General features: G+C 42.0%; 1 protein-coding gene across 1 annotated transcript in view; it reads right to left on the bottom strand.

Moving 5' to 3' along the window:
* Positions 1-341: 341 nt before the first annotated feature.
* Positions 342-12,838, bottom strand: part of MYRFL (myelin regulatory factor like) — a 79,481-nt gene continuing 66,984 nt past the window's right edge. The window contains exons 21-25 of the mRNA XM_053256231.1: positions 10,102-10,189; positions 8,157-8,231; positions 2,526-2,634; positions 687-761; positions 342-592 (exon numbers count right to left, since the gene is read on the bottom strand). Coding sequence (XP_053112206.1) covers positions 506-592; positions 687-761; positions 2,526-2,634; positions 8,157-8,231; positions 10,102-10,189 — 434 coding nt within the window. The 3' untranslated portion in view covers positions 342-505. The remainder of the gene's footprint in view (positions 593-686; positions 762-2,525; positions 2,635-8,156; positions 8,232-10,101; positions 10,190-12,838) is intronic.

Here is a 12,838-nt window from a genome sequence, read left to right as displayed (position 1 = left end):
GGGTTTTTCCTAGATTGCTCATAATGGGCTACAAGGGTGGCCCATCTTGATTGCGTGGCACAAATCGCATTAGGAGTCCTGTTGTCTATCTTTAGTTCGGGGACTGTTAAACATGTTGAGGCTCTGAAAAAATAAAATTGTTTCTATCCAATTACTCTGTTCTATAGTACCATTAAAATGAATGATGACAGCCCAATCCACAAAATAGAGCAGACAGATAGTTGGATTTAAGCCAATTGAGACTTACTGATGAAATCAGCTTAAACTGAAGTAGGCTCATATGTTCTTTTTGAATTGTCAGCAGTCACACGGTTTTACTAGCATTGATTAGGAAATCCTAGTAGAACAACAAGATGCTTTTATTTGCTTCCATTTATATCCAAAATGAGGGTATTATTTTAGTAAGTGTTCACCAAGAAAAAAGATCATGTGACATGCAGCTGTCCTTTGTCAGACACGAAATCTATTTTTGCCTTTTTCCCAAGAAAGAGTTAAAGCCATCCTTTCACCTGCACTTGCGATAGAAATAGAAGAAGTAATCCGTGAAAAATACCCCAGCATAGTTGGGATCTGTTGAACAGTCTGCAAGATCCTGTTGGAATAAAATGAAGCAAATTAAGATAGAGTCTAATTGTGGCTAAATGTTATTTTTATTTAGTATAATTCTCATTTGGAACTAGACTTACTGGGGTAGCCACCCGGAAATGGTATGCACTGTCATACATGGAGGCTACAGGGAGAACCCAAATATGCTGAAACCCCTATGTAACATATGAAAGGAGAGAGAGAGAGAGAGAGAGAATGAATATTCATGGGGCACTTTGCTGTGAACACACATTTGAAAACTGCAGTGTGGCACAGTTTCCAAACATTTGTGACTGTATCAAAACAGACACTTGTGTAGCTATACATTCAGCTACTAAGGATGAATAGAGCATCACTGAGATCAAACAAGCCTATGGGAATCATCAGATAAACCGAAAAATCACATGAAAGTTAAAATTTGACTAATTTTAGAAGTCAATTGAAATACTGACTACAGGATGTTGGGTTGTGGTCTTGTGCTCCAAAAACCATTTTAGCTTCAGGAGACCAAGTCAGCTGCTCCTTGCTCATGAAAAAGAGATCTTTACAAATCTCTTCAGCGTGGTTTGAGCAGTGGCCACAAGCAGGGAGTCATCACCAGAGACCACAATCAAAACAGGCAATCAGAAACCCAGAGGCTCTGTGTTCCTGTGATTTCCCCCCCTTCTCAAAATGTGATTTTTTCAGAATCATACTTGAGTCCGAGGCATAGTTTTTGCCCAGGTCGGATTGGCTAGTGAATTTGTTCCCTGTTATGATAGAAATGACCACTGATTCACACAATCATCTTGGCCTTGGTGGCTGTAGGAAAAGACAGCTCATGCTCACTCTGGTCATACACATGCACCACCACAGACTGAATTAAACTGAGATTTGGCTTTTGGCATATCTTTGTAAGTCACCACAAACTTTCACTAGCAGTAGCATGCTGAGAGCTAAAAATGACCTGAATAAGAATTCAGGTCATTTAGCACATGAACATGACTGAAAGTATGGGCAAAAGCAGCTTCCATAACTGTCATGAGCTGTGGTTGTGTAAACTAACCTTATTTCATCCCAACTCATGAAAAATGCACCTCATTTTTACAAATTGTCATGCATGCAATTTCCAAAATCAGACCCTCCCTCCTTTTCCAAAGGTATTGCACATTCAGTCATCTTGTGACATCATCAAGCCCAATGGTATTGCCCATCAAGCCCAGTGGTATTGCCCAGTAGTATTACCCATTCAGTGATCTTGTGACATCATCAAGCCTAGTGGCAGCATGTTGCACCCTCAGGGAAATGCGAAAGGCTGGTGTACCGGGAAGCCTACTGACACCATGAGCTGCACTGGGCCTCTTCCTTCCCAGAGACATAGGTTTGGGGCATTATAGAAATACGTTAAATAAAAATAAATAAAACATTGGCATGGAGAGGCACAATTGTAATTCCCTCAGAATGCATTGCCTTCTCTAAATAACACCACTCTGGAGTGATGCTGTGGCAGAGGCAATGCATTGTGGGGATTCAGATGGTGTCTCTCAGTGCTAGAATTGAGAAGAAGTGCCACCTGGTGCTGTTCCATTCTGCCACTCCTCACCCAGTAAGCTGACTAGGGCAGACCCACCCATGGTGGCACTTAGAGGAGTACCAAAAAGAGCGCCACTGACTGCGATTGCTGGCCACAGGTCTTGCCAGGCTTCCTGCTGCCCGATAAGCCACTCCAGTATTGGAGGGGCCCACAAAATGCAGAAGAGGGGGCCCAGCAGAGGGTCTGCTTAAGGCCTCCCAAACCTGGTCAGCTCTAGACATCACTAAACAGATGCTCCTTCCCCTGCCCATTCACCCACACTGGCCACAATTTAAAGGAGATTTTCTGTGCTGCTTTTTTGTTCTGAAGGTTGCTTGTTAGTGATTTTTTTTTTTAATCGTACATACAAGGCAACAAAAACCATTACCTGTGTGGTTTCTTGAAAAGTGTACCTCTTCTTACGGGGTTGTGGATGATAGAGGCAAGGATTCCCGAAAGTGATTTTACATTGATAAATAATTAATGGTTCTGTTGTACTTCAAGAAACAAGAATAATATGAAATGCTCTAAGGTGGCAATCTACTACTTTTTAAAAAAAGTATACTCTAAGAAATAAGAACTATGCAACTACTATAACATCCACAGGAGAAAAATAAGCACAGCACAGAATGCAAGCACAGGGATCTTTACATGCCATTGGAGGTAAAGTATGCTGTCGAGTCGGTTTCGACTCCTGGAAACCACAGAGCCCCCCTGTGGTTGTCTTTGGTAGATTACAGGAGAGGTTTACCATTACCATCTCCCACACAGTATGAGATGATGCCTTTTAACATCTTCTATATCGCTGCTACTCAATATAGGTGTTTCCCATAGTCTGGGAAACATACCAGCGGGGAATCGAACCAGCCACCTCTGGCTTGATAATCAAGTCATTTCCCCACTCTATTGAAAGGCAGTGCTAATTCCAACAATACAGCTGCTCAGATATAGCCCCAAGGACTCCACAGAGATATGGGAATGGCTATCTGTAATACCTAGAATGTGCTTAGTGTAACACATTGATGCCACTTGTCAATTTTAAAATCTGTGTGTCAGTTCATATCTGGCTTATATTCATATTTAATAGCCGAAGTGAAGATCTGTGTGTGAGAGCAGTGTAACTCATTGGTAAAGGAAAAATTCAAAGTGCTGTCTATTGACTTTAAAGTCCTTAACAGTTTGGGATTTGACTATGTATAGGGCCAGTTCTTTATTCAATCAATGCCTTACAGATGTTCCTGCTGATGTGGGATACAATCCTTAAAGAAAGATATTATAATAAATGATTGCCTCTGAGCATTCTTAAGTAGGGATGTGCAGAAAGTTTAAAGCTTGAAACTTTCCAACTTGAAATGGGCCATTTCGAGTGTTTCAAGCTCGAAACAGAACGTCCTTCAAATGAAGGGCCTGTTTCGAGCTCAGAACAGAATGATCCCATTCTGAATCAGAATGTTTCAAGTGTTCTGGGTGCCATTTTGGATTCCTGTTTTTCCCTTGCTGACTGATTTTGACACTGGCTTCCAATTGGCTTGAAATCTCCTTGCTTCTTGGTTGGCTCGTTATCATACAAATCAAGCCAACCAAGAAGCAAAAGGATTGCAAGCCAATTGGACGCCAGTGCCAAAACCAGTCAGCAAGGGGAAAACAGGCATCCAAAATGGCGCTCGAAACACTTGAAAAGTTCCAAGCTTTTTCTGTCAGAAAAACCAGCTTAACCGGTTGTTCCGATGGAACATTCCAGGCATTTGTGTTCCATTCCAAGTTCAGAATGGAAAGCAAATCCTGTTCCATGCATATCCTTATTCTTAAGCTCAAAAAGCATAAGGAAATGACTGAATAAAGAACTGATTCATATTCATTCATTATCTTTGGAATCTTCTCCCCCTCTTATCTTAGCTTTTTGGAGTTGTGTCATTTTCCTCCCCCCTCTCCCCCCCCGGTACATGAAAGACCACCTTCCAGGGGCATATCTAGGGTGTGGCAGGCAGGGAAGGGGGGGTGCCATTTTTGGGGGAAAAAATTTTTTTTAATGGCCACCAAAAACAAAATGGCCACCATGCATGCTCAAATGGCCTCTGTGAGGCGCTAGGCCATGCCAGGACTCGCAGAGGCCATTTGAGCATGTGTGGCGGCCATCTTGTTTTCAGCTGCCTTTAAAAAAAAAAAAGTTATTTTTTAAAATGGCCACCACACATGCTCAAATGGTCCCTGTGAGGCCCTAGAGGCCAGTGGGGAGAGGGGAAACCTTTGCAGACCCCCTCACGGCCTTTAGGAAGCCCCCCAAAGGGGCTACAGGTTAAAACAAATAATTTTTAAAAAATATAATATAAGTCACTGTACACATATTCAGATTGGCACTATGTACAGAGAATCAGGGCTTATGAATACTGAGCTGAAGTTTATGAGCTAGGATTGTATTCATTTGCTCTTATTTTGCTTCTTGTGATAAGTGAGTTAAATGTGATATCTTAATAATATGGCTATTAATGGTGAGTTTGTCTTTGAATCAGTGTGAAATCCTTAGTATTAAGGCCCACTGGGAGTTCCTTGCCCTCTTTCTCTCATTTTAACTGTCTTTCTGAAATACTAGAATATATTCCAAGCAGTGACACAGTTTACTCTGCATATCCTTTAATTATTTTCAGAGTTTCTGGGAAAAGTCAAATTCTCCATTTATTTTTAAAACTTATGTAATGGTGATGCTACAATACATAGTAGAGAATTAGACAGGCACTTCTGTTTAGTTTTCCAAGCACACCTCCACATAGTATTTGGGTATTTCATGAGCCCCAGCATACTGAAATTTGTAGTTTTCCAGCATTTTTGGTCTGGCTACATCCACTGCTAAATAGTTTTTGAAATATTAAAAGATTAACGCGCTTGATTTGTATTTTTCAGCTGATATTATGGTAAAGTTATCTGAAAGATGGGTGTCAGATGTTTGGACAGGGGGCGCAATTTCAGTGCTTGCCCTAGGCACTATTTTCCCTAGATACGCCTCTGCCACCTTCTTCCACATGAACCAGCCTGAACTTTGAGATCTTTGTGAGAGGCTCTTCTCCGGGTTCCACCTCTGTCAGAGCTTTGCAGTGACCTAAGTCAGAGCCTTCTTGGTGGCAGCACCTAGATTATGGAACTCCTTCCCACTTGAAGCTCAGCAGGTCCCCAGTGTCCTGACTGTGATCTTTTTCCACCACCAGATACAGTCTTTTCTCTTCCATTAGGCTTTTGCCAGCTGTTGAATTATCTTGAGCCGGCTGGAGTTTATTTTTATCTTGTGCCAGCTGCAGTGATTGTTTTTATTGCAGGGTGTATTTTTATTTTGTTTCAAATTGCTTTAAATTTTCTACACCACTTTGAGTACAAAACAGTAGAAAAGCATTCTAAATATCTAATAGGTAAATAAATAAGAAATAATAAAAGAACTCCCAATATTGCACACAGTGGTGTAGTAAAGTGAGAGGGGGCCTGTGTTCAACAAATGAACATTCCTCCCCTCAGTTTTTTCTCATGATACCTATGGTACCGCTTATTTTATTTTATTTTTTAGTTTTTATGTTTAACAAAGCCCCATCCACCCTCTACCCATCCCTGCAAATGTCCCTTACATACAAGGGGCCCTTGCTGCCACCACTGTTGCTGCTCCTGCCACTCACTGCCTGCTGACCAGCTGCCCCACAACCCCAGCCCTCTCACTCGCTCACTTCCCATTCACCTGCCGCAGTCAGCTGACCTCAGCCAGGCTGCCCACTGCCCAGACAGGCTCCGGGTCTGCCCTCTCCACTGCTCGCTCTCCCCTCTGACATCAGCTCCAGCAGACAAGCACCTGGCAGCAGTTGCTACTGCACTTGCACCCAGCCCAACTATCAGCTGTTTGGGGGGTGGACCTAAGGCAGTGTGTGCTTTGAAGGCCCTCTCCACAGAGGCGCTCTAACCCCCAGACCTTGGGGCCCCGGTCTGTAGCCTCCAAGGTCTGGGGGGGACTCCAAATGGCCAGGGGGCCTCCGGCGGCCAAGCCATGCCGCCCCACTGTGCCAAACCTCAGTATTTTTTTTTTAATTATTGCCGCCACGCAGCTGAGGTATGGCTGATGGTGGGGGCGGGTGAGCGGAGCAGTCTTTCTCCCTCCCCCCACCAGTGGTGGTGGCCGGAGTGACACTAGGCCTGTCCGTTCAGCACAGCGTCTCTTGCTAACTACACAGGCATGCAAAAGATGCTGGACCGAATGGACACGCCCAGTGTTGCTGTGGCCACTGCCGGCGGTGGGGAGAAGGACTGCTCCGTTCACCCACGGCAACCATCCCTTGGCCGCACGGCGGCTGTAATTTTAAAAAAACCACAGAGGTTTGGTACAGCAAGACAGGCACAGGTTGGCTGCCGGATGCCCCCCCCCCAGCCAAATGGATGTTTGGTGATGTCACGGACCCCCAAAAGTAGGTTTCAGGGGTTGCTTGCACCAGGGGCGGTCCAGGCACCAAGATGATCTAGGTGCACTCCTGCTCCTCCATTATGGCTGCACGTCCCATGTGACTTCTCTCTGCACTGGCATCCCAATCTTGGTCCCACTCTGCAGCAGGTGCACAGGTTGTGGAGCCTTCCTTCCCCCAGAAACATTTTTTCCAATGGGCCTGTGTTCACAGGACCTGCTGGAACACTGGTGGTTCTGCCCCATTTGCAAGCCAGCATAGGTGAGCACTGATATGATGGAGTGCTCATGAAAGCTGATCTGCAGAGGCGTATCTAGGGAAAATAGCGCCTAGGGCAAACACTGAAATTGTGCCCCCCTGTCCAAGCATCTGACACCCATCTTTGAGATAACTTTACCATAATATCAGCTGAAAAATACAAGTCAAGCTTGTTAATCTTTTAATATTTCAAAAACTATTTTAGCAGTGGACTTAGCCAGACCAAAAAAATGCTGGAAAACTACAAATTTCAGTATGCTGGGGCTCATGAAATACCCAAATACTATGTGGAGGTGTACTTGGAAAACTAAACAGAAGTGCCTGTCTAATTCTCTACTATGTATTGTAGCATCACCATTACATAAGTTTTAAAAATAAATGGAGAATTTGACTTTTCCCAGATACTCTGAAAATAATTAAAGGATATGCAGAGTAAACTGTGTCACTGCTTGGAATATATTCTAGCCTTTCAGAAAGACAGTTAAAATGAGAGAAAGAGAGCAAGAAACTCCCAGTGGGCCTTAATATTAAGGATTTCACACTGATTCAAAGACAAATTCACCATTAATAGCCATATTATTAAGACATCACGTTTAACTCACTTATCACAAGAAGCAAAGTAAGAGCAAATGAATACAATCCTAGCTCATAAGCATCAGCTCAGTATTCACAAGCCCTGATTCTCCTCCCCCCACTGGCCTCTAGGGCCTCGCAGGGACCATTTGAGCATGTGCAGTGGCCATTTTTAAAAATCTTTTTTTTTAATGGCCACTGAAAACAAAATGGCCACCGTGCATGCTCAAATGGCCTCTGCAAGGCCTGGCATGACCTAGGGCCTCACAGAGGCCACTTAAGCATGCACAGTGGCCATTTTGTTTTTGGCAGCCTTTTAAAAAAAAATTAATTTTACAAAATGGCGCCCCCCCTTCAAGTGGTGCCCAGGGCACGTGCCCTGCCTGCCCTACCCCTAGATACGCCCCTGCTGATCTGGCACTGTGCAAGTCCCCTCTGTGTCCACTACACTGCTCACATGATACACCATCTGAACCAAGTCTTAAATGTAAATATCAGCAATCATATAAATGGATTTAAAGATGCCAACCAGCTCCATTAAAATCAATGGAGATTTGACATTGACTACAATAGAAGATGAATCATAGTCTAGCTCAGTAAAAAGAATTCATTATTGTCTTTCTATTTTAGATTTTCTTGCCTTTGCCAGTTTGCATAAGAGCTGTTAAGACTTCCCCCTGATCATCACCTATTCACACAAACAATACCAAATGCATTATGAAAAATAGTTTGCCTGTAGCCAAATCTGCCCTTGCACTTACTTGATTTCCAGTGAGATTTTTACCTTGACAGGTGTGTATTTGTTAAGGGGAACAATGTAACTATAATTTCCAGACCTAAAATGACAGTAAACACAAGAATGTTGACATTTTGATATTGTAGGTGTATATCAGTGCGTGGAAACACGTAGGAAATTCATGAAAATATGACTGGTACAGTTCACAGTGGCAAGCTAGACAGCTAATTTGAATGGAGAACAGTGAGCACAACAGCGCAACCATTGTGACGGGATGATGGGAGTTGTAGTCCAACAACATCTGGGGACCCATGGTTGGAAACCTCTGCTCTAGAGGGAGGCCTACACCAACAGCTCACAATTTAGAATATTGCTTATTCTGTTCTTAGATTGGCTTAAGCAAATGTCATGTTACAAGATCTGGACTCTGTATATGTTGGGGAAAACGTTTGTATTAGGGATGTGCAGGAAACAGATTTTGCATTTTGTTTCAAGCTCGAAATGGCCCGTTTTGAGGTTTCGATGTTGAAACATTTTGCCCATCCCTAGTTTGTATAAACATGATTAACAGTTTAGCCTCAATTATATCCTCAGGGTAATGAGCTCACAGCCCAGACTAGGGACCCAGGATCTCTGGGCCTGGGTAAAATGTTTCCTCCTCCCCTATCTTGGTCCCTTTATTGGTTCCTGCAAACCTGTTGAGTGGAGAACAACAATGAGCAATCGTATTTCTCTGCAGACAGCAGCCAGTCAGCTTATTGCAGATCATCTAGGATCTGAACTAAAATGCAAAGCAACAATTGGGAAATCTTGTTCTATGTCCACTTGTGCAGATGAGTGTGCAACAACTCAAGCATGCAACATCACCTTGTGATTAAATGCAAATATTCATAGATATAATTGGAGAGGAACTGGAGAAGAAACTACTCTGAACAGGACATAACACTAGGTTAACTATAGGTTAAGGAAACGACTAAGATGGCAAATATTTATATACCACTTTTCAACAAAAGTTCCCAAAGCGGTTTAGATAGATATAAATAAATACATATTTTATCCGGAACTATCCACTGCACTGGGATCATAGTACACCCATTTTGAAAGAGCTACATTGGCTGCCAATTTGTATCTGGGTTCAATTCAAGGTGCTGGTTTTGACCTTTAAAGCCCTTAACAGTTTGGGACCTGGATACCTGAGGGACTGCCTGCTCCCAAGGTTTTCTGCCCACTTGACGAAGTCGTCAGAGGGGGCTCTGCTCAGTGTGCTGACAATGAGGGAGGCTTGGCTGTCATGCATGTGGGACAGGGCCTTCTCAGTTACTGCCCTCAGACTTTGGAATGCTCTCCTGGTGGGCATCGTCTCCATCACAGTTTTTAGAAAGGAAGTAAGATCCTGGCTTTTTAAGCAGGCTTTTATATTGAGTGTACTCTGTATGTTATGGTCCTGTCGTGTATGTTTTTTAAACTTTTGATTAGATTTGTATTTTTATATTATAATTTAATATTTCATTGTGTATATTTTATAGTCTTATATTGCTTTAAATGTTTTGTAAATCGCCTTAAGATTGTTTTAATGAAAGGCGATATAAGAAAAATCAACAATAAATAAATAGATAAACAAACAAACAAATAAATAAAATGGCTCTCTGACCCCAAATAGCTCACAATATAACAAAGAAACATAAGATAGATACTAGCAACAGCCACTGGAGGGATGCTGTGCTGGGGATGGATAGGGACAGTTGCTCTCCCCCTGCTAAATAAAGAGAATCACCACTTTTAAAAGGTGCTCCTTTGCTCAGTTAACAGGATCATAGATTTAGCAATGGCAAGTTTGGAATTAACTTCCAGGGTTTCTCGGTTACAAAGATTTTGGTGGTGGCACTGGCATGGCAATATAACCTTCAGCCCAGCAATGTTGTGCTGCACCAGACAAATGAGACATTTAAAAACACCAAAATTTTACCCACCCACACTGTAGGTTTTTGCTGCAATAACGATGATCAATTTTTTGTTGCGTCTCCAAGATCTGCATTGAGCTGATTGTTGTATCAGTCCCTAAGAATGAAAACAACAACTTTTGTCCAGATCATCATCATCATCTAGATATTATATACCACTTTTTAATATAAAGTGCTAAAAGCAATTTCACATTGACATGTAGAAAATCTGGGCAGTATTCCAGTGGTGTAACAAGCTCTGAAGTGGCTGTGAACAACAATTGAACATGGGCTCCAACAGATAATTTCTACATAGGGATCAATGGGAAAATCAAGAAGATTAATAACTCCCAGTCACCAACTGGAGATTTCTATATCAGGCAGTATAGAAATACAATAAAAAAATAAATGGTTGGGCAGAAAACTGAAATTTCACGTGGTGTTAAATTAAATTAAACATTTACTAGAATCACATGATGATAACATTAAGTATGAAGACTTTTAAGGATATTGGCTCACTTGTCAAATTGTAATGATTTTTTAAAAGTTTATAAAACTCTTTAAAAGTGTCATAACTGCTTTATTTTGTGTCAAAAAAGCTACAACAATTTCTGGAATTTAATCACACACACTGCCCACCATTCTAACCTCATTTGTAGGAAACTGCTTTTTGCTTTCATATAAAAGGAGTAATATCCCCCCTTTTTTTTGCAGCCCATGATATAACTTTAGAATGGCAGAGCAGAAAACTATTAAAATTCATATAGGAGTAGCACATAATAGTAGCAGTAAATGTGTGGCCGTTCAAGGAGATCAGTCCACCCATAGAGTTTTAATGAACTTTTTTATTTAAAAAAGTTTAAATTTTGTTTTTACTGTAATTCCTTAAATATGCACATATTTATTGCTATAATTATGTAGGAACACCATGTAAAATTTCAGCACTTACTGCCAGCCATTCATGAGTTATTCTTTTTGAGTTTTCAATTGATCCCTCTAAGAAATTATTATTCAAAATCTGTGCAAAGCTCCCTCTAGAAATGAGTGATGGCCAATGTTCATTGTAGATTGATGTAGAGGTGGGAAGTCCCGTCCCCCACCGCCCACCATTCCAGCAATCACCTCTAGCCTAATTAGGATCCATGAGGAAAGGCTCTGGAATCCTGTGTATTGAGAATCACAAATTCTTTATCCTGACAGAAGGATATTTTATTATCTCATGAGATTGCTAAGCAAGCATGATGACAATGTATTTAATGCATTTCAAAATAATCTCATACTGCACAGGAGGAGGCAATGGTAAACCCCTCCTGTATTCTACCAAAGAAAACCACAGGGCTCTGTGGGTGCCAGGAGTCGAAATCGACTTGACGGCACACTTAGTGTTAGGGATTCACACCACATTCACCGAGGAAGTGAAATTCCTCTCCTCCCCTCCACTGACACATTTCAAAATTCTGAGTGTGACACACAATAGACTTAAATTGGTTTGTCATTCCCTCTTCCCACAGAACCTTGGGAACTGTAGTTCAGTGAAAGGTGGGCTAGGACTGGAGTTCACATTTTGCATCCCCAGATGTTGGACTACATGTTAGACCCAGTTGCTGTTGAATGCTTTTTGCCACAGTGGACCAACACAGCTGTGGGGGAAAGCTTCCTGAGTCCCTAGATGTTGCTGGACTGCAGCTCCCATTATCCCCAGCCACAATGACTTCTGATCCTTGCAGCTGGGATGGTGTAGTAGAACTTCATCTAGGGACCCAAGATTGGGCACTCCTGGATTCAGGGCTTGGGCAATTATCAGCACTGTCTCCAAACTAGAACTCCCAGAATAGGACGAGTATAAAACACATACATGTTTGTAGTGTAGATAGGTGCCCACCAGCTACATCTCTTCCCAGTGCTGAAAGATGACACTTGGCCTCCACCTCTGCAGGTGGATATTATGACATCACCTGTGGTTTCTCTATTGTGATGCGCTCATTGTCTCCTTGGTGATGGCTACAGCTCAAAGGTCAGGCTCAGTGGTGTGGAGGATACAGGAGAAGCAACAGCAGCATCTCATAGAGGCAGCTCGGTTCTCCTCCTCCTATCCCAAGAATAGATGGGATAATCATGGCAAAGCAGTTGTGCTCCTTTTAAATCCTCAAATGAGTAGTAAGTCTACCCGGTAACAAGTATCTTTCCGTTATAGAACAGGAAACTGGCTGGAGGCAGTTTGAAACTAAGTGATCCCTCAGATGAAGCAAGTATTTCAGCATCTCTAAAAGCCTTTCTTTCTTTCTTTCTTTCTTTCTTTCTTTCTTTCTTTCTTTCTTTCTTTCTTTGGCTCTGTAAATAACTTTTGTCAAGGCTTAATTCTAGAGACAGGAGGGAAGAAGATACTACATTGTCTGAAGAAGAATCTTCACCCTGGAAACAGACCAACTTGCACAGGAAACTACAGACAAATGGACAACAAAAAGACAACCTTCATTTTGGGAATCATTTGGAAAAGCCAGATAGATAGATAGATAGATAGATATAGATTCTGCCAAGATTAAGAAAATAAAATCATTAAAAAATTGTGGCACAAGGTAAGGAACATAACTTGTTGCACTATTTCAGAAAAGGGGAAGCAAAAAGCTTCAGATATGAACATCACCAACACAGAGGTAAGTGCTTAATTGACAAAGAAAGCAACCCTTTGGTTTCTTTCCTAGAGAATGAGAAGCAGCACCATCAAAACATGCTTTACTAGCAGGAAATGGCTTGGCTTGAAATGCAT

The sequence above is a fragment of the Hemicordylus capensis genome, chromosome 5 (genome assembly GCF_027244095.1).
Source record: "Hemicordylus capensis ecotype Gifberg chromosome 5, rHemCap1.1.pri, whole genome shotgun sequence".
NCBI classification, from domain to species: Eukaryota; Metazoa; Chordata; class Lepidosauria; order Squamata; family Cordylidae; genus Hemicordylus; species Hemicordylus capensis.
Note: the sequence above shows the minus strand (reverse complement) of the source record. Positions and strands in the feature narration are given on the sequence as shown.